The 24,772-nt window shown below is 42.1% G+C and overlaps 1 protein-coding gene across 1 annotated transcript in view; it reads left to right on the forward strand.

Annotated features, from left to right (window-relative positions):
• The first annotated feature begins 301 nt into the window (after nt 1–301).
• Nucleotides 302–24,772, forward strand: part of NTRK2 (neurotrophic receptor tyrosine kinase 2) — a 211,382-nt gene continuing 186,911 nt past the window's right edge. Inside the window, exons 1-3 of the mRNA XM_055699474.1 lie at nt 302–1,066; nt 18,668–18,742; nt 18,979–19,050. Coding sequence (XP_055555449.1) covers nt 858–1,066; nt 18,668–18,742; nt 18,979–19,050 — 356 coding nt within the window. The 5' untranslated portion in view covers nt 302–857. The remainder of the gene's footprint in view (nt 1,067–18,667; nt 18,743–18,978; nt 19,051–24,772) is intronic.

The following is a 24,772-nucleotide window of genomic DNA, read 5'->3' on the forward strand; positions in this document are numbered from 1 at the left end:
CCGCCCTGGCGGGAATGCCCAGTGGCCCTCGGCGAAGTGTCCCCGTCCGCCCGAGGGGTGGGGTGGGGGTGGCAGCCCGCATTTACGGCCCGGTGCCGCGGGGCGCGCGCGTGTGTGTGCGCGCTTCTGAAGGCTCAGGCACAGGCGCCTATTGGTATCTCCTCTCCGGCATCCTCCCTTCCCTCCCCCTCCCCCCCTCCTCCCTCCCCTGCTTGCCTTTTTTTTTTTTTTTTTGATTTCAGGCTCATTTTGTAGAGTTTCTGCCCCTCTCTGCGTCAGCCTCACGTCACTTTGCCGGCAGCTCCCCGGCTTGGGCTGGAGCAGGAGCCGGAGCTGCTTTATTATCAGCTGGAGGGAGGAGGAGACGGTGCGTAAAGCAGCGAGCGCGGCGCCCCGAGCCCCGCTGCCGCTGCCGCGGGCTGCGCCTCCCTTCCCGGCCGCCCGCCCTCCCTCCGGCGGGCAGCGGCCGCTCGGGCCCCCGCAGGTAGGAGCGCAGCCTCCGCCACCTGCCCCCGCGGCTCCGCGCGTTTTGCAGCATCATCGGGAGCCGCCGCGGGGGCAGGAGGCGCCGCTGCCGGGCCGGGGGCAGGTGCCGCGCCGCGCCGGGGCCCCGCTCGCCCCTCTCCGCCCCGGTCCCGCCGGCTCTGGCTCCGGCTCCCGCCGCGCCGCGGAGCACCCGTGGCGGGCAGCGCCGCGGGGCGTCGGTGGCTGCGGCTGCGGCGCGCCCATGTGAGCCCCGACTGCGGGGTGCCCGCCCGCGGCGCGGAAGGCTGCGCACCCTCCGGGCGTGCGCCCCGCCGGCAGCGGCCGGAGCAGGCGGAGGCCGTCGGGACAGCGCTGGAGTGAGCGGGGCCGGCATGGTGTCCGGGCGGCGGAGGCCGGGGCTCGGCCTGGCGCGGCTGTGGGGCTTGTGCTGCCTGGCGCTGGGCTGCTGGCGGGGCGCGCTGGGCTGCCCCGCGTCCTGCCGCTGCAGCTCCTGGCGGATCTGGTGCGCGGACCCGGCGTCGGACATCTCCTCCTTCCCCGTGCCGCAGCGGAGCGCCGAGGGCGACAATGTCACCGAGATGTGAGTACGGCCCGGGCCCAGCCCGGGCGCGGGGGTGGCGGGACGGAGCAGCAGGGGGACGGGGCGGGAGGGGGGCGGCGGGCGGCGGGGAACTCCCCCGCGCCGAAATGCACCGGCTCCGCGGGCAGATGCGGTGGTCGGACGCGTAGAAGCCCGGTGTGATTTACTTCGGACGCGACTTCCCAGAGGTGCCGCTGCGAGCCCATTTGGATGATGAATCCTAATGGCCCGCGATGCGGTTCCCGGGAGCGGGGCGGGCGGCGCGGCGGGAGGAGCGCCCGGGGCCACCGCTGGCCGCAGCGGGACCGGGACTGGGACAGGGACCGGGGGCGGCGGGCGGGGGCCGCCTACAGCCCCGGCCCCGGGCCCTGCCGCGGGGCGCCCACCGCCCACACCTCACCCCTGCGGCGGCGGCAGGTTTGGAAGGTGTAGGGGGATTTTATTCTGTTTAATTTTTTACTTTCGCTCTGTTTATTTCTGCGAACTGAGAGTTTTGGTGGGAGGCTTCTCCCCCTCCCCCCGATCTCTCCAGTACTCTTTTTTTCCTATTAAAAAAAAAACAAGAAGGAAGGGGCGGGGTGGGGGTGGGGGGGTGGGGGATAGGGGGAAGGAGGGGGTGCGGCAGATTCTGGTGAAAGGGAGAGCAAACTGTCTTCCCTGCCCTGGCCGTAGGCGTGCGAGCCTGCGTTGCCCTTCTTCAGTAAGGTGGCTGGAAGGAGAAAATACTAAGCCTGTAGAGGAATGAGCAAGTGCTAGAGGATTAGGAAACCCTCATTAATAGTGAGGAATGTGCAAAAAGTTGGGTTTTTTTCTCTCTTACTCATGTGTTGCTGCCATCCTTGCTTGCCTACAGATGACACTTGGTGAGGGAGTTCTGTAGCTTTTTGTGTTTAATCCTGCATTGTTTCGCAGCTCTGTGCTTGGTGGTGTCTACCTACACTGCCTGAGCAAAGCTGCAAAGGCTCTTGCTGAGCAAAAAATTTTGGATACTGGACATGTTGACGATAGATCTGGGGAAAAAAAACACCTTCTCAAGCTGTTTTGTCCATTCCATATTTCTCAGTCTCCATTGTTTCTGGATTGTTTTCCATGGCATTTAATGTAAAAGACACCAGAGTATTTTTTCCAAAATCTATACAGATTTTTCACTATTTGCATTTTCCATCCTTCTTCTCTTTTTCAGTGTCCTTTAGAAACAATATAAAAATACTGTGTAATACTGTGTGATTTCAAATGGAATTCTAGCTTTTGGGCTACCTTTCTGCAGTTTGCTGAAGTCAGTTTGCTGCATTTCTGTGCGTGTGTTTGGGGAAAAAGCTGGAGATATTAATTTCTACTGCTCATATATGGCCTACCTTTGGTAGATTTTTAGGACCTATGGTAAAGAAACAGTCTCTTGAGTTGTTACAGCAGTTATTGTTTCAGATGTTTGTTTAGTATTCTGTGGATTGCTTCATTAAAAAAAAACAACCTGCTTTGATCTATGCATCTCTGCTTACTTTCATGGCTTTGCTAGCCTTATCCGGTGCTTTCAATTTGGAGGTAACAGAGCAATTTCCCCCTAGAATTAAAACTCAGTTTAAATGGCCAGGGGAGAAAATAGATATGTAAATATGTATTCCGGCCATGATCAACTTAAAACATGTTTAGTCATTTTTCGCTGATGTTTTTGGTTTTAATTTTCCTGTGTCTTTTGAGCATCACTGTCTTTACAGTTCTTTTCAGATTTTACTGTATCATTGTGTGACATTGCATGTTGTTGTGTTCGGTGATCTCAAAATAATTTTGAGTCATGGATTTCTCAGGAGATGCTGTTGCACATTTTTAAGATGTTCTTTTCAAGTGTACTTTTAACAAAAAACACAGAAGCCCTTTGATTAGTTTATAGGCACAAATTAAAAATTGTACTGCAGTAGCTGTCATGTATTTATTGTGGGAGCTCGGTAAACAGTAAAATATGTAGGGAAGCGTTCTAACATGGTAGATAGAAATTGTGGAAACACTTTTTAGTGCTGCACATCTTGCTTTATTCTAGCTAAGAAACAGGTTTAAAAGGAAGGGCCATTGCATTTTACTTGGGAAGCTTCAGGTCTGATTTTTCTTATATGTGCTCTACAGATAGAGGAGCACAATTTTATTGGTCTCTGGCAGAATTACTCTTGGTATAAATAAGAGTGGGAAAAGCACAAGACGATTAATTTCTAGTGATTTATTCCCATGTATTTCCTGAGTGTCTGTTGAAGCCAGACCTTCGTTGTTGCTTATGTCCTTTTCTTGACAGGAGTGGATCCCGCAGTCCTGGGCAAAACATCCACAGGTGCCTGGGGCACGTGGGCTGAGTAAAGATCCTCACCTGAGCCACATGCACTGGGGGTTGTTGAGATTAACTGCATGGCTAGGGTGGGCATGTGAAACCTGTGGTGATGCAGGGGCTGGCAGCAGGCCAGGTAGATGGCACCCGGCAGGCAGGATGTGAGTGGGCAGCAAGGGTTTCCCCTTGGCTCTGAAAAGTGGGAGAGAAAGTCAGGGTGGTGCTGGTAGAAATAATGGACCTGCGGTCCCACATGCTGGGCAGCCTCCACTACCTGATGCTTCAGCTCTGTTTTGGCCCATCGGTAAAACGCAGTTTAGAGCTTAAGAAGCACTCTCCTCCCAGTCCAGCTATTTCTTGATTGCTGGTTGGATCCCCCATCCAAATCTACTGAGAGCAGTAGAAAGATACCTAGAACACTTTGTATCAGCCCTGTGAGGGCCAGCTGCTGAAACTTGGTGTGGCAGGGCATATGAGTATTTGTGTCTTGTGTTCTTCTTAGTCACCTTCCTCACTCTTTCCCTTCCTAGTTGTTTTTGCATCATTTTCTATGAAGGTGAATAAAAAGCAGCTCTGCCTCTAACAAGATTTTAGATTTGTCCCAGTTGGCTAGAGTGCTGACATGGGCTGGTCTTTATGTGGAAAGCGTGTGCCAGTGCTAAAATTGCTTATCCTGACAGAGCTTAACTGTAATAATTGCTTGGTAGTTTTGATATTATTAGAGATAAATTGGACTCTAGAGTGAGATCCTTCGTTAAAATCGTATGAGTCATTAAAGCTCACATTAAAAGCCAAGGACCAAGAGTGGTGAGAGCAAAACGACTGTGTAAGTGTTATTCAATCCATGCATTGTAGGCAAAATAGCAGATAAATAGTCCTTGGTGAAATCACTTGAGCAAAAGTATAGGTAGGGTAGTAAATGAGTAATTTTTAAAGTGTTCAGGGCTCCTTATAAAGGGACTGGTCTAATATTTCCTTGTTAAGTAAAATGTATTGTCAGTATATCTTAGTGTATATGACTCTTCAAAGACTTTGATTTTGACGTGTCTTCTTGCAATGCAAGTATATTCCTGGCCTAGTTTCACAGTTCTGATATCAAGTCATTAATATGTTTACTTACGATTATTCAGGTGAATGGGGTTTGGAATTAATTGCTCTAATTCAGGCAGAACTGCTTGTCTGAAATATAGTAGGTGACTTCTAAGCTTTTGCCTATTAAAGGAGAGGTGATTGTGTATTGCGAACATTTCAAAACCACAAAATAGATGTCTAATGCAGTTATATAAAGCACTCTAGAATTGTTAATAAATAAGACAGGGTAAGTAATTTATAGAGTAAATTATTTAACAAGTCATGTGAGCTTGTGCTAAAAAAAAAAGGCATGTTTAAATGCATGCAAAGCTCAGAGCTGTTGGTATTTTGGGTCTCTTTCATTTTAGATTCCTAGGCTGCTGCAGATTTAACATAGTATAAAATGCTCTACAAGGCTCTTCAACCCCCACCTCTTTCTTCTTCAAAGCAACTTTTCGCTGTGCAGCATTGCATGGCTTGACTGGATTGGAAAGTTATTTCTGGTGACTTGGAATTTTATAATAAAACATGAGGCATCAGGCAACAAATCACTAAAGGGGTTTTGGACAGTGGTGATATAATAGCTGCTTTTAGAAATTTGTCTTTTTTTTTTTTTTAATCTTTATTTCAAAATCCATGTAATTGGTTAAGGTGAGTTGAAAGTAAGCATTGTGAAAACCAGTTTTGTAATTTCTAGGTTCTAAAAATACTCAAAACATCCCAAAGCATTGGCTTTTGTGTATACTGGGATTATTTTTTTGCTCCCAGGAAACCTTTTGTATGGCTTATTTTAGTCCTTGTCTTTCCTGTTGATGAGGACTGATGGGTCTCCTTGGGGTCTTCACTGGGGCTGCCTTATCCAGGCTGATGCCAAAAGCTCATGCTGGAGGAGGGCAGCATCCTTCAGGAGGCACTCAGCATTGGGCAGCATTGGGCTGGCAGAATACTGCCTCTTCTTCTACATCTTTGGTCACTCAAGAGTTTTGAATGTGGTTTGGGATTTATATCCTAAAATGAAAGTTATTTATATGAATTTAAGGTTTTGGTCTTGAATATGTTGTTTTCAAGAATCTTCCATTTTTTTCCATACTGATGAGAAAAGAGAGGGCCAGCACTACAGCCTGTGATATCTTTAGGATGGCATTTTCCAGATTTCTCAGGTTCTATTTTTTCTTTTATTATTTTTATGCCGACAGTGTAAGGGAGTAAGTAGCTTAGCAAGATTCTCGATCCCAAATTGTAAAGCAGAAACTTCAACATAACTAAACAAGGGCCTTATTTCTCCATATTGGATTTAATTTTAAAGTAAGAAGGACCCTTGACACAATCCCCCCCACCCTGTTTTGTTTTTCTGGGTTTTTTTTGTTGTTTTTTTTTTTTTATTTATTGCAGCTCTCTCTCTCCTGTGTTTGTCATCCGTCACTGCATGAATGTCTTAACACTATGTCAATGAAGGTGGTCATCCAAATTTTTTTGCCCAGGCTGGATAAGTGTATCTAGTAATGAAGAGTAACAAGAGATGAAAAGCAGAGCAGAGAACTCAAATCTTCTTAATGCTTTCTTGATGTTAGATGTAAATTTATCTTGTTACATCTGAAAAAACTCTTTTTGAAAACTGTCTTATAAAAAGTGAATCACTGATTGTATAAATCCATTAACTTACATGCATTTCAAACAGAGAAATAAATTCACAGTGGTTTGAAAGCCTATACTGCCTGGGATGTGAATGCTCTGTTACTGGCTGCTCTTTCTGTTTGCCAAGGTCTCTCCATCCAGGTGTATGTAGGCACACAGCTGCTATTAAAACCACATAGAATTGGGATGCACCTTAATTCCTGTTCAGTTGTGAGCCTGTATTTTCAGAGACTGCAAAAAGCAAACTAAACTACCCCCCTCCTGAAATATGCATACGGAGATCCTGTTTCTCACATATCTACTATTAACCATAACGTTGCACAATCATAATGGGAAAGGAGCCATGCCATGGAAATTCTGTAGTGAATATGCAATATTCTTTTTTATTTTCTGGAAGAAAATGACCTGCATTGAGTGTTGCTCATCAACAGAAGTTATAGCTGAAAGTTAAATGTATTTAATACAGATTCAGCTATTCCTGTTTCTGGCTTGTGTTGTCATCGGTAGGATACATTTGTGAAGATCAGATTTCAGATCAATATTCTTTTGTTATTAGACCAGGCCTGAAGAAGTGCTATTTTTTTGCAGAAGTGAGAGAAAGTGGAACAAGGTAGGCCAAAGGCCCAAGGCATTTTCAGAGATTGTAATCTCTGAGTGGTGTGACTTGAACCAGCCTTTTGCTAAGCCTGGTCCTGATCCAGCAAGGTACTTAGATGCCTTTTATTTCACGGGGAAGCTGAGGCTGAGCTTCTGGCCTTGTTAAAGTCAGTGACAAAACTGGATGCAATTAGCATTCCACCAGGGTAGAGTAGTTTAGAGGAAATATGGGAAGGATGAAAAGAACTTTGATTCAAAGCATTTTCCTGCCTAAGAAGAGAAGGGGCCTGTTGCTCCATCATTTGATATGTTTTTGAGTTGTGGCTTTTCTTGGATCTCAAGTGTTTTCCTACTGTGTGAAGACTAAATACGTTGAGGACAAGAGGAAGTTGAGATTGAGTATTTTAGAGTGGTCTTTTGTAAAGTTTCAGGTAATTCTGTATTGAAATGAACCTGCACTTCCATGTGCAAAACAGTAGCAGCTGCCGTCACTACAGAAGCTTGTGTCTATTTCACTGTATACAGTTGTCTAATGTAGAAGAAGGGCAATACATTAATCAAGGTTAGTCCATTGCTGAAACAGAAAAGCAGTGAAATGGCAACACTTCTGAGCTCCTTAGGGAAGAGTCTGTCAATAGAGCTGTAGTTGGGGCTGGGCAAGTTACCTATTTTTCATTTTGGTTTGACAGTTGAGCCAAAAGAAATCTTCCAGTTTTAGATTTAGCTGTAAGTATTTTTACCTTATTTATTTCCTAACCATACATGTAAAAATAATTAAGGCCATATTCAGCAGATACCTTGTGAAGCGTGGATGTCCCACATTGCACAATCAGATGCTGTATTCCATGTGACGATTGTATAGGACGTGACTTTTCCCTCTCTTTTGCAACAACTGTCTGATTTTCTGAATGCCAGACAGCACAGCAGGCATATGTGGATAAATCATGTGCACATACTGGGCATGTCAGACTTAGTGGGTATGGACTGGGGGACTTTTCACAGCATGTGCAGTGGGTGTCATGTGCTGGACTTGCTGCTCATGCTGGGACTGTCCCAGGCCTCAGTGTTTAAAATCTGGCAACTCCCTATGAACTGTGTAGCGAAGGCGCTGAACTCAGCTGGCTGCTGTCCTGCCAGCAATGGAGTGCTGGCTTCTTCCAGGAAGTGATTCAGGAGGCTAAATTAGGGTTCTGCTGCAAATTATCTAATGGAGGCGTACCCTTCTCCTGTCACTGAGCATGAGAAGACCCTGGGGACTTAGTTCACTGGGGTGAGTGGAAAAAGCAAGACCTTCCTTTTAGTGAGCAGAGTCACACTGTGGACTAAGATGTTTGTGTGGTCCCAGATGAACCATTTCAGCAGTGCACGTGGGGAGCTGCTCTGCCTGAAGCAGAGCATGGGTATGAACCAAGGTCTTGTATGTCAGCATCTTAACTACTGTCCTGTATGGTGTACAGATGTGAGCTTGCTGTGGTTCTTCCTGTCTGAGTCGCCTTACTTAGCATGGAACATTTAAATGTGCTTTTGGGTCAGCGAGCAGGACAGTCTGTTTAGCTAAGCAGCTGTGATGCTTATTTGTCTAGCGAGACAGCTGGGTCCTGCTCCTCCACTGAATGCTCAACTACAGCAAAAATCAGAACAGCATGAACAGGTAAGGTTGAGACTGCCCCCTCTCAGGTTGCTTTATGGTATCCTCCAAGAGACTGGGGGTCAACAATATTCCCTTAAGGAGAAGAAGGAATTGAACCTGGTACCGCTGGACACCACTGGAGCATTATTTCCAGCATTTCTTCCAGATCTGTGGTCCTTCCAGATCTTCCAGATCTGCCTCACACAGACATGGGTTGCATTTTTTTGTTGTTTGTGTGTGTGTGTGGGTTTTTTTTGTTTATTTTTAAACAGGTGCATCTATTTGCTGAATGTAGGTCTAGTTCAGGAAGGAGAAATTCCTTCCCCCCGCCCCCCCTCCCATTAGGCATGTGAATAGTCTATTGCACGGTCATCTCCTACTCCCCCCTTCCAGTCTTGCCTCTTTGTAAGTTTTAGAAACAGGCTTTGGAACACAATATGCATACCGTGATCCTCACCTGCTAAACACATATGCTGTACTTTTCTGCTGGGAGCAGTTGTGTTGTCTTCATGGGACTAACTATGTAGTATACTTAGGCATATACTGAAGTATTTTACAGTTTAGAGTGGTAGCAATGTAATTATCTTTTGAAGACTGTATTGCACTCTTTATTTATACATATACACAAGATGTTAAACTTTTCAGGTTAGATTCAAATAAATCTACAAACATTTTGAGTTAGCACAAATCCATGTGACATCAAGGCACCTAAATAGAAAAATATTAGTGCTGTATACTACTTCTGTGCCAGACAGCACTGCAGATCCTGGACCATGTTTTCTGCATGGAGCTTGTTTCATTTGGGGGACATGGACCTAGGTGGCACAGCTGCAGAAATAGATACCACTTGTCCTGGAGGTGGGTGTGGGTGGAAGAAAGACTCTGTCCATCTTCCCTGCCCTGAACGCTTCTCCCAACCCTCCATGGGTCTCTGCATGGAGACAGGGCAGTTGTTCCTTCTGTTTGCTTGGCCTGGTTGTATGCATAGTTTTTGGCCTCTGTAGAGCACTTCTGCATATTCTTACAACTTCTAACAAACAGTTTAACTTGAAGCAGTTTTGCGTGTCACACTGGGTATCATCTGAAGTGAAAGGTTTAGGAGGTGAGAGTCCTAACAGCTGGAAGTATCATCAAGATGTCTGCTTGATCTTGTATAGTTGCAGGTGAACACCTTCAACACGCACATCCTGGGGTGGGGGGAATGCTGCCAGGTTGTGTAGCTTGGAGGAGTGCTGAAAGGTATGTGCAGCAGTATGGTGTGGACATGAAAACTATAGGGAACTATATGCAGGCTGATGGATGAGAAAAATACTACCCTACTCCTAAGCAGTGGCAGGGGCAATAGCTGTAAAGGTAAATGCAGAATGCTATGAAAATAGTGGTGGGTAAAGGGGAAGGCAGCTTTGCAGAAATAGTATAGAAGTTTGAAGCCTACTGTAGCAAAAGATGTCACCTTATGAAAAAGGTACCTGCAGAGTGAGAATTTAATTTGAAGGGAAAATGATAGAGAGGATGATCTAAGACTTGAAACTATGTAAAATGGAAAGTGAATGCTTACAAAAGAGCATATTTTTTCCTGAAGTATAACAGTAAAGATGTCTATGAGGGAGGTTCTGTGAGGGAGGTTTTAAGTAAAGCTCAGCTCACTCTAGAAGAGTCAATTCATATATGTCAGGCAGCAGAATGAACAGAAATACAAAGAGAAACCTTAAAGACAGACACAGGATGCTTGTCGGTGTGTACCGTTGCAAGAGAGAATTTTCCCAAAGTCAGACTGGCCAGGTACAGGAACATGGAAGGTTATGGAAACAGTGGCAGCAAGTGGCGTGCGTATTAGAAATACTCTGGTTATGGACAAATGTGCAGAAAGTGTAATAAACACATCATTATGCTAATATATGCAGTGCAGGTAAGAAACTACTTAAGAACAGGATTCTTCAAGTGAAGAAGAGGAGCTTTTTTAGGAATACTAATGGAAGAAGTTATAAATTCAAAAGATTGGCCAATTAAAATGAGGAGAAATGGACTATACAGAATGAAGAACAGAATAGAAATAACTGTTATAAACGAAAGTGAAAGAAGGAACTGTGAAAAGCACGTAAATGTGGAAGAGTGAAGAGCGCCTCTGAAAGACTTCAGGAAAAAAGCAATTTTTTTGGTCTGGAAATGCTCTCTGAAAAGGGCATTGGTTAAATATAAATAATAAACATACATAAGGCAGCAACCTGTTCAGGGCCTAGAAGACTGAGGTAAACATCAAGAGAGCCAACATCATGGAAAGTCAAAAAGACAATGTATAACCCTTTTGGAATGATTTGATAACCTGTGAAGTTGTATTTATGTATGTCTTCCATTAAAAGACAAGATATGTCTTGGAGAATACACAGATGTGTGGTGAGGGATACACAAGATGTTTCACAGGTCTTGGGAAAGAGGCTAGGAAATCAAGTGTAAACCACAGCAGCAGATGGTATCTTTTGAGGAATGGAGAAGCATCTAACAATTGAGTTTTCTATGCAATAATTGCAGAGAAAAAGGGAAGAGATCATGACCATATGTAGACTCTAAAGGCTTAAATAAAAACAGAAGAAAGAAAAATTTTGCTGGCTTATGGAAAGGGCAATATTGTTTAAGATGTCAAGAGTCAAATTATTCAGCAAATTTGATGCATTAACAGGATGTAGATGGATTTTCATGGATAGATGGCTTCAAGTTTTGCAGTTTCACTCCATCATTTGGAAGTACTACCTTTAGTTCTGTATTTGGCATGAGGTGTACTGCGTGCAGTGGACAGTGTATCACTTACGGACATATGTCTCAACGATCCAGTGAATATCAGAGCAAATTGAACAGAATATTTGATGTTCCAAAAGCAAGTAATGTTAAACTGAATAAAGCCAGGTATTAATGTCAAACAGTGGAAATAATATATGTAGGGGGAAGTCTGACCTGAGAGGGAAACTCAGAGGGAATTTCTTACACTGAGTCAAAGAGTCAGGGAATACTGAAAGTGTCAAAACCTGGAGATAGGAAAAAGACTTAAAACATTGTGAAGCGCTGGCTTGTGTCAACAAGTGCTTACCCAGCTTTGAAGGATGCGGAACTCACTGTCATGGTTTAACCCCTGCTGGCAAGTAAGTACCACTTTGCTGCTTGCTTGCTCCGCCCCTCAGTGGGAAGGAAGAGATTTGGGAAAAGGTAAAACCAGTGGGTTGAGATAAGAACAGTTTAACAATTGCAATAAAGTGACTACTACTACTACTACTACTACTACAACTATGACTATTGGAAAGGGAGATAACAAAAAGATAAAGGGAAATAAAACTCAAGAAAAAAACCCATGTGATGCACAGTACAGTTGCTCACCACCCACTGACCAGTGCCCAGCCAGTCCCCAGGCAGCGATCCACCTACCCAGCCAACTCCTCCCAGCATATATACTCAGTATGACGTTGTATGGTATGGAATATCCCTTTGGCCAATTTGGGTCAGCTGTCCTGGCTGTGTCCCTTCCCAGTTTCTTGTGCCTCTGCACCCTCTCGCTGGCAGGGCCTGAGAAGCTGAAGAGTCTTTGATTTAGTATAAACACTACTTAGCAGCAACTAAAACCATCTGTGTGTTATCAACATTATTCTCATACTGAATCCAAAACACAGCGTTGCACCAGCTACTGAGAAGAAAATTAACCCTATCCCAGCTGAAACCAGGACACTCACTTTAAGACATCCCTTCCACAAAGTCACTGCATGAGCATGGGTGCCTGGTAAGAAGAGAATTTAGTTTCGACATTAACCAAGATGCCTTAATGTTTTGATTCACTGAAGGACCTAAAAAAATCCATATAAAGGATGGTTAGAGGCAATCTTATGGAACTGATGTTCTGCTGTTTCCAATTGTGTCAAGGACAGTGACAGCTACAGAGGTGGTGTATGCAAATGCTGAAAAAGAGTGGTTGTGTTACTAATCTTTGAAAAGTAACTGCACTAGGTGGTTCTGTAGGAGAAAGAAATGTTACATGTATTTATATTTATTTTTTCCTTTGAGATGCTCTTTCGTCCTTGCAAGCCAAATAATAATTATAATTATTATTAGAATTATTAGGATCATTATTATAATTAATTAATTAGTCTTTTGTCTGCTTTCTGCTGAGAGCTAATGAAAAGCCATATTCACTACTCTCCTTTTTTTGTGTAATTTAATGTGCGGTCTTTAGTGTACATACTATAAAGAGACTGTACAGGAGTTTAAACTTCTTCCTAACAGCTGGCAGAGATTATTTCATACACAGTGGATTAAATGTGTTTTATAGATATGCATAAGGTCAGTGATTAAGACATACCTTTTAAAATAAATAGGTTATTATCTGGCCAGCTGATACTTCTTTCTGACTATATAAAAAAAATAAAATAAATATTTCCAAAATATCTTTGCTAAGGAAAAGCTAGACTGTAGCTGTCAGTTCTCCTCTGGAGAAATGTCAAAAATTGATGTCTTGTTGAAATATCAAATGTACAAACTTCAAGGAGCTCAAGGGGGAGGACAGGTCTCTGAACGGAGAAAATACTTAAATAAGCTTTGCATGCATTTTTGGGAAAGTAATGCTGAAGGTGGAGCTCGTCAAGGGCATGATTCTTACATCTGGAAAGCTGCATGAAACATCTTGAGAGTTTGCTTGATTTGGTAGTCTGCTATTTGAAGATATTAGTGCAAACACCTTAAAGCCAAACTAGAAACGTAAGTAAGCCCAAGGGTGCATTATGTTTCGTTTTCCCTGCCTCTAAATATAGTAACCATTTCCTTAAACTCTGCATTGCAGACATGTTCATTTATTTTTACTTTTGCATTCATGATTGCATACTGTAAACAGGGAGCTAAGGTTGTCTGGCAGACCATGGGCTTTCCATTTCCCAGGGAGCTGTAGTCGTAAGCAAGAGTATGGATCTGCTCCTGTAGTGCCAAAACAAGATTGGGATCTCCACTGAATTCCTGCTTTCTCCTGCTTTAAGCTGGTGCGTTGGCACTAAGTGTTCAGGATAATGGCTTTGGAGAAGCAATTTGCAATGACACCTGTGTGCTACTAATTGGATACTACTAATTGGATAATGATAGTATATTGGCACAGAGCAGAATGCCTGAGCCCCACTGTTTCCTGGCAGTTGATGCAGCCACACATCAAGAATAGGGAATTCTTGAAGGTAACGGTGATCTGTGACCTTGGCTGTGAGATGCTGAATTCCACATTGCCCTGAACAGCACATTACCTGAATTTGGGATATGCGTAGTGAAGGGTTTACTTAAAAAATGTGCGTGCCTGTGGCTGTGAAGAAAGATCCCAGAGTTAATTATATCAGCTCCAGGGCTGCTGTACTGGCACGTGGAGAGCTACCTCCTGTAGTCTTCTCTGACTCATGGTTAAATAAATGGGAGGGAAAAAAACCAAAAAACTGAAGTATGACTTAAGGAGCCTATGGTAGTGGCAATCAGTTTTTCACTCTTTGTGAAATAAAGAATGATTCACAGTTTAAAAAAAATAATACCACGACAGCACTTGCTCAGAACTTGTCAGGAGACACCAGACAACCAAGGAGTTGAGCACCTGCTTGTAAAATTGTTCAGTGCTAGGTAAGTCCACCGTGGAGTAACTCAACACACTGCCTCTTTCCTAAATTATGGCATGCTTCTAGCAGCAGCAGTTCTTCTTGAGATTGGCCTCGTGAAATCTGACACTGATGGTACCAGATGGAGACAGCAAAATAGAATAAAATAATTGGAGCAAGCCTGTATACTTTTAGGGAACTTGCCACTTGTAGGTATGTAGATCATGCTCTTTGCTTGCTGTTAAAGAGTTTCCTTCCTAGGGGAAGCTTGGTCCTACGTAGAAAGATTTCCTGGTTGAGCAGAGGTCCCTACATCTGTCTGAAACCTGGCATTCCTGATACGCAACATTATGTATCTCCATGCTTCGTTTTCAAACTATGTGAGTTCACACCCCTCGAGCATTATTTAAAATTTGTTTTCAGAGGGGTTGCAAGTGAAACTCATTTGAATCTGCCCAATTTCATCGAGTATTGTGTCAAGCTTACAAATGTTGCTTGATTTTGATGCATAACCATGAATCAGCCCAGGTGTGTTGAAAATGTTGAAAGTTTTAGCATACCTTTTGATTAACCTGATCTGACGTTCGAGTTTGTAAGAACATACAGCCCTAGAGAACTTGGCAGTGTTTTAATTGTCAGTGTTACCGTGTAGCTCTCACAGTAGTGTAGACCAGGGACATACGTGACCTGTCATTAAATGGTAATTCATCTACTCACAGTTCAATGTCTGAAGTATGCTGCCTTATTCCCTAAAGATTTAGTGGAAAAATAACTCAGAGTATAAAGTTTTCCCAAAGTTCAGAAATATTTCACCAGGGAATGTTCATTAATTTTAAAAAATTTTTCCCAGCTGTATGATTCAGAGCTAGACATATAATTGATTTATTTTTTTGGAGTGTTAAAAAAATATGTTTCCCATAAAGGGAGTTTTCTGGCAACAGAAAGACTTCTGGAGCTGAATTACAGTGTTATTTGCTTGCATCTATGTTGTTAAGACAAGTGTGCTCTAGTTTTCCAGCATGTCTTTATAGCTCCAGATGGAGTGGTATACCTTAACATACATTAATACAGAGGAAATAAAGTAAATGAAGTAAGTTAGGAAGGTGTACTTCTGCTGACCAGGTTTTTTTTTTTCAGGTTAAGGGAAATATTTGAAAGTTAGAGTGAAATCCTCTTTTGAGCTACTGAGGCACAAATTAATCTAGACTGCTTTAAAGAGCAGAATCTGCTTTCTCTTCATGCTGCTGCAGTTCAGGGGTTGCTTCACTGACCTTATACGGACTGTAGTCCTTCATGTGTAACAAGCAGAAGTGAAGACCTCCTTCTTGAAGGAGAGCTTATTTGGAGGAGTTCACTCTCTTACAATAGGATCTTTAAATATCCTTTCCAGAATGTTGCAGAAGTGGTGAAGTATGAGTGTGTGACATTCAGTAGCTGCTGAAGTGTGCTGAGATGAGCATGTTATCGTAGATTGCAATGTGCAGTCAGTAGGTGTGCGATTCTTGAATGCCTTTATCAGAATTAATCAGTAGTTTACAAAGGGGAGATGAAATTAAAGATCTGAAAACAAATATTGTTTACTGATGACTCACTGGAGGAGAGGCAGAATGCTATAGTATAATCAAGCAAATAGTATTGTAGGCAGAAATCTGTGTTTGTGAGCTGATACGTGTGATGTGACTGGGTGCTATCCAGCCAGGTTTTGGCATTGCTACACTTTGCTGTGGTGTGCAGCGGGAGCTTCCAAGCCCCTCACGTGACTTCAGCCAGCCGTGAGTCAGGATGTTTTTCTTCTGTGCTACAGTAAAAATGTTCAGTTAAAGAACAGGGTGGATATTCTTAAGGCCAGGCACACAAATTACATTTCTCAGTGTCTCCCACCACAAGTCAGAGCTTTTAGTGTATTAATGTTTGATGATAAGTTACATCAAGGTAGAGTAGTTGTGAAAAAGGTAAAAATAGACTTCAGTTAGGGATAGGTTTTATTGCAAACCTCCCTCTAAATTAAAAAGAACAACGTCCCCTTACAGTGTATAGCTACATCATTGCACTCCTTTCTTTCTCACTGCTATGAAATAGCTGCAGAGGCTTAACTTAAAACAGACTTGTTAAGCATAAGAGGACATGACCTGCTTATGGTAAATTACATCTGTCCACTATTTCTTCAAGGATTTCCAACTGCATGAAATTCACTTTACTGTCATGTTTTGTACAGAGGGTGTTTTTACAAATGCATTGCAGAGCAGTTATTGTTTTGAGTTAGTTGCACTTAGCCATTTCTTCTAGGTCCCTACTCAAAGGTATAGCTATGGAAAATCAGTGGTTTCTTTTGGGTCTTTCTGTTAGGAACTGGAATCATAAATCATTCACCATAAAGAAACTAGCAGCAGCTAAGAGTAAAGTATGCCCCCCCTCACTTTTCTTTTAAGGAATGCCGTAAGAGAAGGAAAGAAAAGATCATAAATTCATGTCACTTCTTCCAAAATATCATCCTTTTGGTTTGTTCCCTAATGGGCCAACACTGATCTTTTTTTTATGTAGATTTTGTGCTCATACTCAGATTTGCGTCTGATATAAACTGTGGTAGCTCCATTGACTTCAGCAGAGCTAAGCTATTTTACAGTGGCTGAGGCTTACCACAGGATGTAATACACCAATATATTTCTGTGCAACACTATAAGTTATGTCAAGTTATGGAACTTCTTCTAGTGGGAGGTTCTGGTTAAATGTTTTTATGATTAAAATTGCAGTGTCAGATTTAGATGGGTGATAAATGTGTTTAAGTGATGGATCTGCATTCTGGCAGTGTTTGTCAGAGGCTTTTTGATGGCTTAATCTTGAGCTAGTACAAGTCATTGCTCAGTTTCTTCTCTTTTACTATTCTGAGTCTCTTATTCCTCTGTTTTTCTCTGTCCATTTTCCTCAATTTCTGCTCTTCCACGTTTTCCCTACCTCTGTCTGGTTGGACACTGAGGGCAGGATGAGGAAGGTATCTTCATACGTCTTGCATATCTTCATACGTCTTGCATAACTTTATTTTAGTATTAATAGGTCCAAGTGACAGAGAAGGTGATAATTAAATCATGAGTTCTTCTTCAGGGCAGGTTCAGAGGAAGTGTGGTCATTCACTTGGAGGACACTCAAATGGAAGGATTGACAGTCTTTTGTAAACTACTTCATTGCTTTTACTTGGCAAAATATGTAAATTTACCAAACAGCAACCACAACAACAACAACGAAAGATTAATAAACCCCAAGAGAGTAAATCAGATTGCCTTAAAAAAACAAGGAAGGAAACATAAAATATGAAGGACTATTATCTTGTAATGGGTACACCGTGTTAACCTTATCCTAAGAAGTCCTACAGAGCAGTTGGTGTCATATGATGCTATAGTAATGTGTTTTGTCTAGCATCATACATTGTCTTTTTACTGCCCTTCTTTTTCCCAAGAGAGTGAATCCCATTAGGGGAAGCTTTACTTTTCCTGGTACTTGGCAAGAGCATAGTGCAAGTCAGATTTGCAGCTTTGGAGGAGAGCCCAAATGCAATTCTCAAGCTTTTATTGGGATGTGGGCACACAGTGAATTTCTTCCACACACCAGCTGAGATAGGTTGCCTTTGGGAATTCAATACACTGTCTTTCCAATTCACCAGATTTCCCTTTAAATAATATTAATAATAAAAATGCTTAAAATGGAGACAGACTTTATTCTAGCAAAGAAAGACTCCTTTTTAGGAAAACTTGCAGCTTTGTTCTGGAGTTCTGGATTCTCATGAAAATATGGGTCAATCTCTTTAAAGTTTTTCTGGGACTGGGGTTCTCTTTTGAAGTGCATGGACTCTTTAGCAAGGCATCTCATACATCAGGCTTACTTTTCTGCTCATAACACTACTTGAGTTGCAGTTTCTACTGATTTCTTCTTCCTAGAAGAAGAATGCATGATTTGCATTGTGAAACTTTTCTTCTTGCTGCAGAAGAGGTAACAGATTATATATCATCCCATGCATTACCTGTAACACATTTTGATTTCAAGTCTGTGGGATGTCACTGGTTATTCATAGTTCTCACATGAGCATAATACAAAGGACTGGCTTGCATGCCCGCATCCTTTTGGGATTCAGGCAGATATTCATGGTATGTGAGTGGACTCAGCTTTGGTTTACTGTGACATTTCCTCTTAATTTCTGCTTGTGTATGTAACATCATGAAGTACAGACTCCATTTCCTCAGTTTTCCCGTTGCCACACGCTGCAGATAAAACTGAAGCTACTTTGTGGCATGGAGAAAATCAGTTTAACAAGTGATGAAGTTATCAACATGAGAGAAGAGGCTAGGGCAGTCTGATCCCTCCTCCTTGTAAATGGGGGTAACTCCACTGCCACCATTCAGGTTGGCCCTTTTGCTATTGTGAAAATCCATGAGGTAGGGAAGCGAGTCCTGGAAAGTGATGACACTGTAATACAGCTTTATGTACTGTGCCTTCAGGGTGACTTGCTTCCTTGATGAACAAGGCTTCATTTCCCCTGTGTAAAACCCAACTGTTTCTCCTCCAGCCCTGTCCCACAAAGTACCATTTAAATGATGTGGAATATTTTAAGGAGCACTTTTGTTCTATAAATGCTCTAACTAGACCTTAGTGTTAATGGCAGTAGGTCAGCAATCACTGCTGTCTTTCTGACATCAGTGCTTCAACTCTAAACAGTCAAAGCCATGGAAGGATCCACTTTCATACTTTTTTGTGTCTTGCTTTTTCAACAGTTACATCGCAAACCAGCGAAATTTAGAAAGTATCAATGACAATGAAGTTGGATTTTATGTTGGACTTAAAAATCTGTGAGTATGTGAGATGTATATTTTATAAATCTTTTTTTTCTTCATTTCTTTTATAGAAGCATATAAAGGCCTCATCAGAGTGTAGGCCTGACTTTTTGTGTTACAGAGGATAGTTGTAAATCTTGCAGTTCAGCCTTGTTGAGATTTCATCTGCACTCTTACTTTAACCATTATTATAAATTAAGAATTCCATTATAGTTAAACGAATATCCTAAGATTTTTATGTATTTTCACAGGACCGTGGTGGATTCAGGCTTAAGATTTGTGTCCCGTCAGGCATTTGTGAAAAACGTCAACCTACAGTACATGTGAGTAAGAATAGCATCTGCCTTCTAAATCAAAACGGCCCAATTTGTATTAATTTAAGTAATTGTTAATTTATTTTTCTCTTTTACCATTTACTTCATTAAAAATGTTTTAACTAGACAGATTTGTAATGATCTTCTGTTGTTAATAGACCCTACATAAGACATGTATGGTAAGGAACTGGCAGAGCATAGGACATGCATGGTGGGGGACTGTCAGATCATAAGAACATAATGTGAGTTGGTAAAAAGACCATGGTTCATTGTCCTGGTCCTAACAATGGACTCTGGCTGTGTCTTCTGTGGTAAGTAGTAGCACAGAGTGTCTCTGTCAGCTGAGTGAGCTGTTGCCGAGGGTGTGATGTCCACATTATGCACCACACTCAGTGACAGGTTTGAGTAGCTCTAATCTGATTCCATGGGCTGAATGTGTTTTAGCAGCTACAGTGCAGTTAGGTGCATGCATGGAGCGCATCTAATGTAATTTCACCAGTGCATATGCCCAGAGACTGTGACATGACTATGCACGTAAGTCCTGGGGATGATCAGAAGATACACTTTGGAAGGTCACTTAAGATTTGAACTAATGCACCCAAAGCAGAATAGAAGAATGAGGTTACTTTCACACCCAAATGCAATTTGTGGTTCATGAACTTCAGGAGGCAGAGTTTGTGTCTGTGCAGCTTCTTGACTGTGTTTTTCTAGATTACTTACATTTTAGATTTAGCAAAGGCTGAACTGATCAAAGTTATTTATAAAAGTAGAAAGAAAAATAATCAGCTAAAATGAAAGGCTTTGTTTCTTTTTAGCGTAAGTACACGTCCCTGAAGGACCGCAGTGTCTTTTGGTGGGACAGAAATGGAGTAGCTCGCTTTGCTACTTACATGGAAAACCATGGATCTAGCCCTACAAAACATTAAGATCATGTGAGAGGCTCAGTTCCTCACAGGAGCCCTGGTTTAGCCAAGTATTCAGGTGTGTGTTTCAGCCCATCTATCCTTGTTAGATATATTTAGCACTTAACTCCTTGCTTTTGTTAAAGTCCTAATGAGACTGGGAAGTCATAAGGCCAAGCCTTGGACTTGGAAGATGCTTTCTTGTAATAGGGAAGAACAGTTGAACGGAGAGCAGGGCTGATTGCTTTGCTAATGAAATTTAATAATTTCCTGCACCTGTGTTTTCCAAAGAATGGCAATTAATTCATGTAAGGAAGTGGACATGAATGTCTGTATCTGCCTAAACAGTAACTGCTCTCCTTGATGTGGAACAATCACTGGCAGAGTGTGAACAAGATCTTGTCAGCCTATTAGGCTTACATATTACTTCATATAGTCATTAAAAAAGTAAAGAGCTTTTAATATCATCAGGTAGTGATATAAGGGAGGTGTCTTCTAGTCTGAATTTGTGTGTTTACTTGTGTAACAATTTCTCAGTGAACTATGGTTGTAAAAGATGAAACTCCATAAAGCCAAGTGCATATGTGCTGGCTGTGGAAATGTGCAATAAGAACTTACTGGCTGAGAGGCACATTTGCACAGAAAGATCTAGTGGCTGTGCTGGGGCAGAACCTCAATATAATGCAGCAGAGCAAAGCGAATTCATCCTGGGATCGAAAGGAATTTTGTGTTAGATTTTTATACCGCTTCCCTGTTACTTGAGCTGCTGGGAAGGCATCTATCGGAATGCTATATATAGATTAGGACACTGAATCTACCCATCTTGGAAGCTATTACAGAGAAGAGCGACAGAGCTACAAGGAGCTTGTAAAGCAAATAATTTAAGGAGGCTCAGAGGCTGACTGAAGCAGGGTAAATAGATGTTTGGAAGATCTTCCTAGCTGTATGGGCAAGTAGACATGGAAAAAGATAACTGAGACAATTGGTGGGATCCTCTTGATAGGCTTTTTTTCCTGTTTCCTTAGGGAAATGGGTTTCATGCAGTCATGAAGTGTCTCTGTCCCAGGTGATTCTTCTAACCAAAACTGATACAGGTAAACAGGTTTTCTGAAAACTGACCATTGGACAGAACAGGGAGACCCTACTAGATTACCCACTTAAGGGGAAAAGTATCACTGTGTCTGTATGACCTGCTAGGCACTACAGAACCCATGTGGACAAGATGTCCTTAAAATACTTCAGCCAAGGGAAGAGTTTCAGCAGGAAGACACAGTCAAACGTGGAATATGGATCTGTTGGTAAGCAGGCTTTACTAGATCTGTAGTTCATGAAGCTGCTTGTTGAATTAGGCTGACTGACATCTGTTTGGTTGATGTACATGGAATCCTGATCCACAATACTTACATTATGGACCAAAAGCTTATCCAGTTTCATATTGTTTTTTCTTTTTGTGGGGATTTAGTAATGTTAACAGACACAGGATTAAGGATAAGCCCAGATAAGATGGAAGATACTAAGTGGCACCACCTCCTCTATATGTACATGACAAAGTAGTTAAGTATGCAGGCATTTTTTGCTGAGGCTGATCTATTATCCCTGAAAAAAACCCCAACAACATATGTTTATTTTCTCTGGCAGGTCTTGATGCACACTGAAATATTTCTGAAAGTCCTAGTGAATCACTGCTTGTTGTCATCAGCAATAAAACTGTTGACTGCACTGGGAATGAAGTGCAGCTCCTGTTGTGCTTGTGACAGTGAAAAGTATTAAGAGCTGAAATAGTTCCACTTTGCAAGAGTAACCTCTGGGTACAGGTCTTTTAGAAGTCTTGCATTTTACTTTGAAACAACAGTTTGTTACTGTCCCATAAAGAAAACAGAAACTCCAAACACTTCTGAAGACTGATGTTACTGTATAAGTTTTAATTTTGCTAGTGATATTATTACAGTTTATCTTCTATGAAAAATCTTTTTTATGTAGTTAAGGAGCTTTACTATATAGACATAATATGTATTTTATGAATCATACAAGAATATCAGATTTTAAGAAACTCATTAACACAAATTTCCTTAAGCATTTTTTTATCATTACCTTATCTTCTTGGCCAAACTTCTGTAGCCCAGATATCTTTCCAGAGTTATGTATAATGAGAAGATTTGAATAATAACATAAACCCCAGGAAAATAAATGCTCTAATAGATATTACTAAAATGTAATTAATAGGCTTGCTCATCTAATTCTGGTATTCTTATTGACCTTAGACTCAAATTAGTCAACAGTTGTATTTAACAAGCCAGTAAACAGTCCTAGTTTAGTAGTGCTGTAATTTCTAAGATTATCTGCTGCTAATGGTAATTTTAATAGACCTGTGTGATACACATGCATGCTATAGCATTAGTACCTTTAAACAAAAAAAAAAATACATGACACAGCAAGTGGCTATTTCCAAAAATGTTAAAAAATAGCTACTGTTATATGCCAGGCTGTGTATAATTGCATCGCTAAACCACAGATTTGTGAGTGTAGAATATGTACAGCTCTAGGTATTAAGATGTGTTTGTATCTCTGCACTGTTCAGGTTTGGGATAAGGCAGACAAATGAAACCATTTGAGACCTTGCTACAGATTTTCCCTTGCTTGCACATTGGCCTGGCTCCAGCCATAGGTATAGCAGGCAGTGGAGAGAGGCTGAGCATAGCAAAATGGCCATTTCTTGACCTTTTCCCCTAGTTCTCCTTAGATCTGTTCTCTCCTCTTCCTTCTTCCCTCTTCTTGCCAGGAGTGCTATATGTGGTAGAGCTGTGCCCATATTGCTAGCTATGTGAGCATTTATGCAGTTTCTCAGGCTGCTTTTGCATTTCTCACATAGCCACAGGTTGCGTTTAGCTGAATTAGGGCTAGCAAGTTTAAGGTGAGCTTGATACTTGCATGTAAATCATGGGCTCGCTTTGGACTGAATTTGGGTCTTCTCCTTAGGTATAGCTTTGGAGTCAGGCTCTGTACTCCAGACTTTTGGGTTTTTTGAATAAAATATCCAAAATATGGATCTTCTTGGGGCTGCTCGCCATGATCTTTTTATGTGTCGTTGAATTGGGCAACTAATTTATGTAATGTCTTTCCATGGAAGTGGAAGTGTGGTCCTTAATTACTCTGGAATAAGCCTGGTAGTGATTTTTTCACTTAACAGGAATTAAAGAGACTGCAGCAGGCATCCCTATAAACAATATAAAGTGCTCTAGTTTATGAGAACTACATTTGCTGTCACAGTATTGTTTAAGGTGATAAATCTGTAACAGTGATCTGAAAAATTTCTGTTGAATTACTTGTCAACTTGGAAAAACCTTAAAGCACTAAACTACATGAGAGAAAAGGCTACAGTCTTGGAAGCACTGAAAGGTTTCAACCCGTGATCAAGAATAGAGGCACAGGAATTTTTAATTACTCCTCTTACTGTTCTTACTTCCTTTTCCTGGTGCATATCAAGCACAATGGGTAAAAATGTGAAGAGATAATTAATACTATCAGGGTGCTTTTGGTTTTTGAAAATTTGAGTTGTTAAAAACAAGATAATGACTCTCTGTTCTTTTGATAGTTTTATTTAAATTATCAGTCCCATTTTTTCACTGGCTCACGTGGAGTCATTGCTACCTGCACCTGCACAAAGTGTTCAGAAAGTAACATACCTGGTGAAATTTGGGCAGTAAATTTGGCTATTCTGCTGCCTAAAGTTTGCAATAATCCTCCAAAAGCAATGACTGGCCTGAAGCTAAATGACAAGAAGATACGGCTATGGCAGCACCTGCTTCTTGCAGTCTGTTGTCTGATCGAGCTCATAGCTCTGAGGCAGGCAGTTCAGCACCTCACAAAGAGATGGTGTGAGTTAGATGACCATGAGTAAGCTGAGGAAGGAAACATGTAAGCAGCCAGGAGGAAACCCTTAGGAAAGCTGGAACTTCAGTCCTGCGCATGAAGTAGGTGGGCTGTTACATCCATTCTGAGTTGCTAATAGTCAAGTGTCTCCCAGAATCAGTCTTTATGTTTTTAATATAGGCTTGAAAATTTTATTTAAAGGTGTTACTTTCTTAAAACGAAAAAGAGAGAAGTACTATCTCAGAGGATGGCTGGGGTCTTACGTGAGATGTTTGTGGTCCGTTTTCAGATTTGTACTGTGATACTGTTAAGAAGTTGTTGGTGGTAGAGGGTTTCAAATCCCCTTTGATTTGCCTTTGTCTGGAATCAGAGTTGGAGTCTGGCTGTCCTATTAGGCTTCCAGGGAAGATCACACAAAATCAAATGGCCTCAGCTGGACAAAGATTTCCGTGAGGAACCCACTGTCTGATGGTTAGGGAGTTCTCCTGATATGGAGGAGCAGGGTCCTATGCTGTCTGGAAACCATGAGTCAAACCTGGCCATCACATGACCTGGAATATGTTGCTTCCCACTAGAGTAGGGAGTGGCATGGGCACCTGTCTGCAGGTAAAGCCCGCTGTTTATCTGGTTGTCTTTTGGGAAAGGTGGGATTTAATTGATGTACAGGTCAGAAAAGCAGGTGCATGCCTCATTTTGTAATACCACAGGGGCATCTGCATGTGCTCATGTGTTGCTTGGCCATGTCAGAACTGGAGGGGTCCTCCTACATGGCAAGTGAAAAGGGATGGAGTTTGGTGTGCTTCACATTGCCTTGGTGCTGGAGACGGAAGCCCAGGTCCTTAAGAGGATTCAACTTCTTCCTTTCAACCTCCCAACGTATGGCTTATATGTATTAGGGAAAAAATCATAGTGTCAGTTTTTACTTAAACATGACTTCCGTCCTGGGTGCAAATTGTACT

This window comes from Falco cherrug, chromosome Z (genome assembly GCF_023634085.1).
Source record: "Falco cherrug isolate bFalChe1 chromosome Z, bFalChe1.pri, whole genome shotgun sequence".
NCBI lineage: Eukaryota > Metazoa > Chordata > Aves > Falconiformes > Falconidae > Falco > Falco cherrug.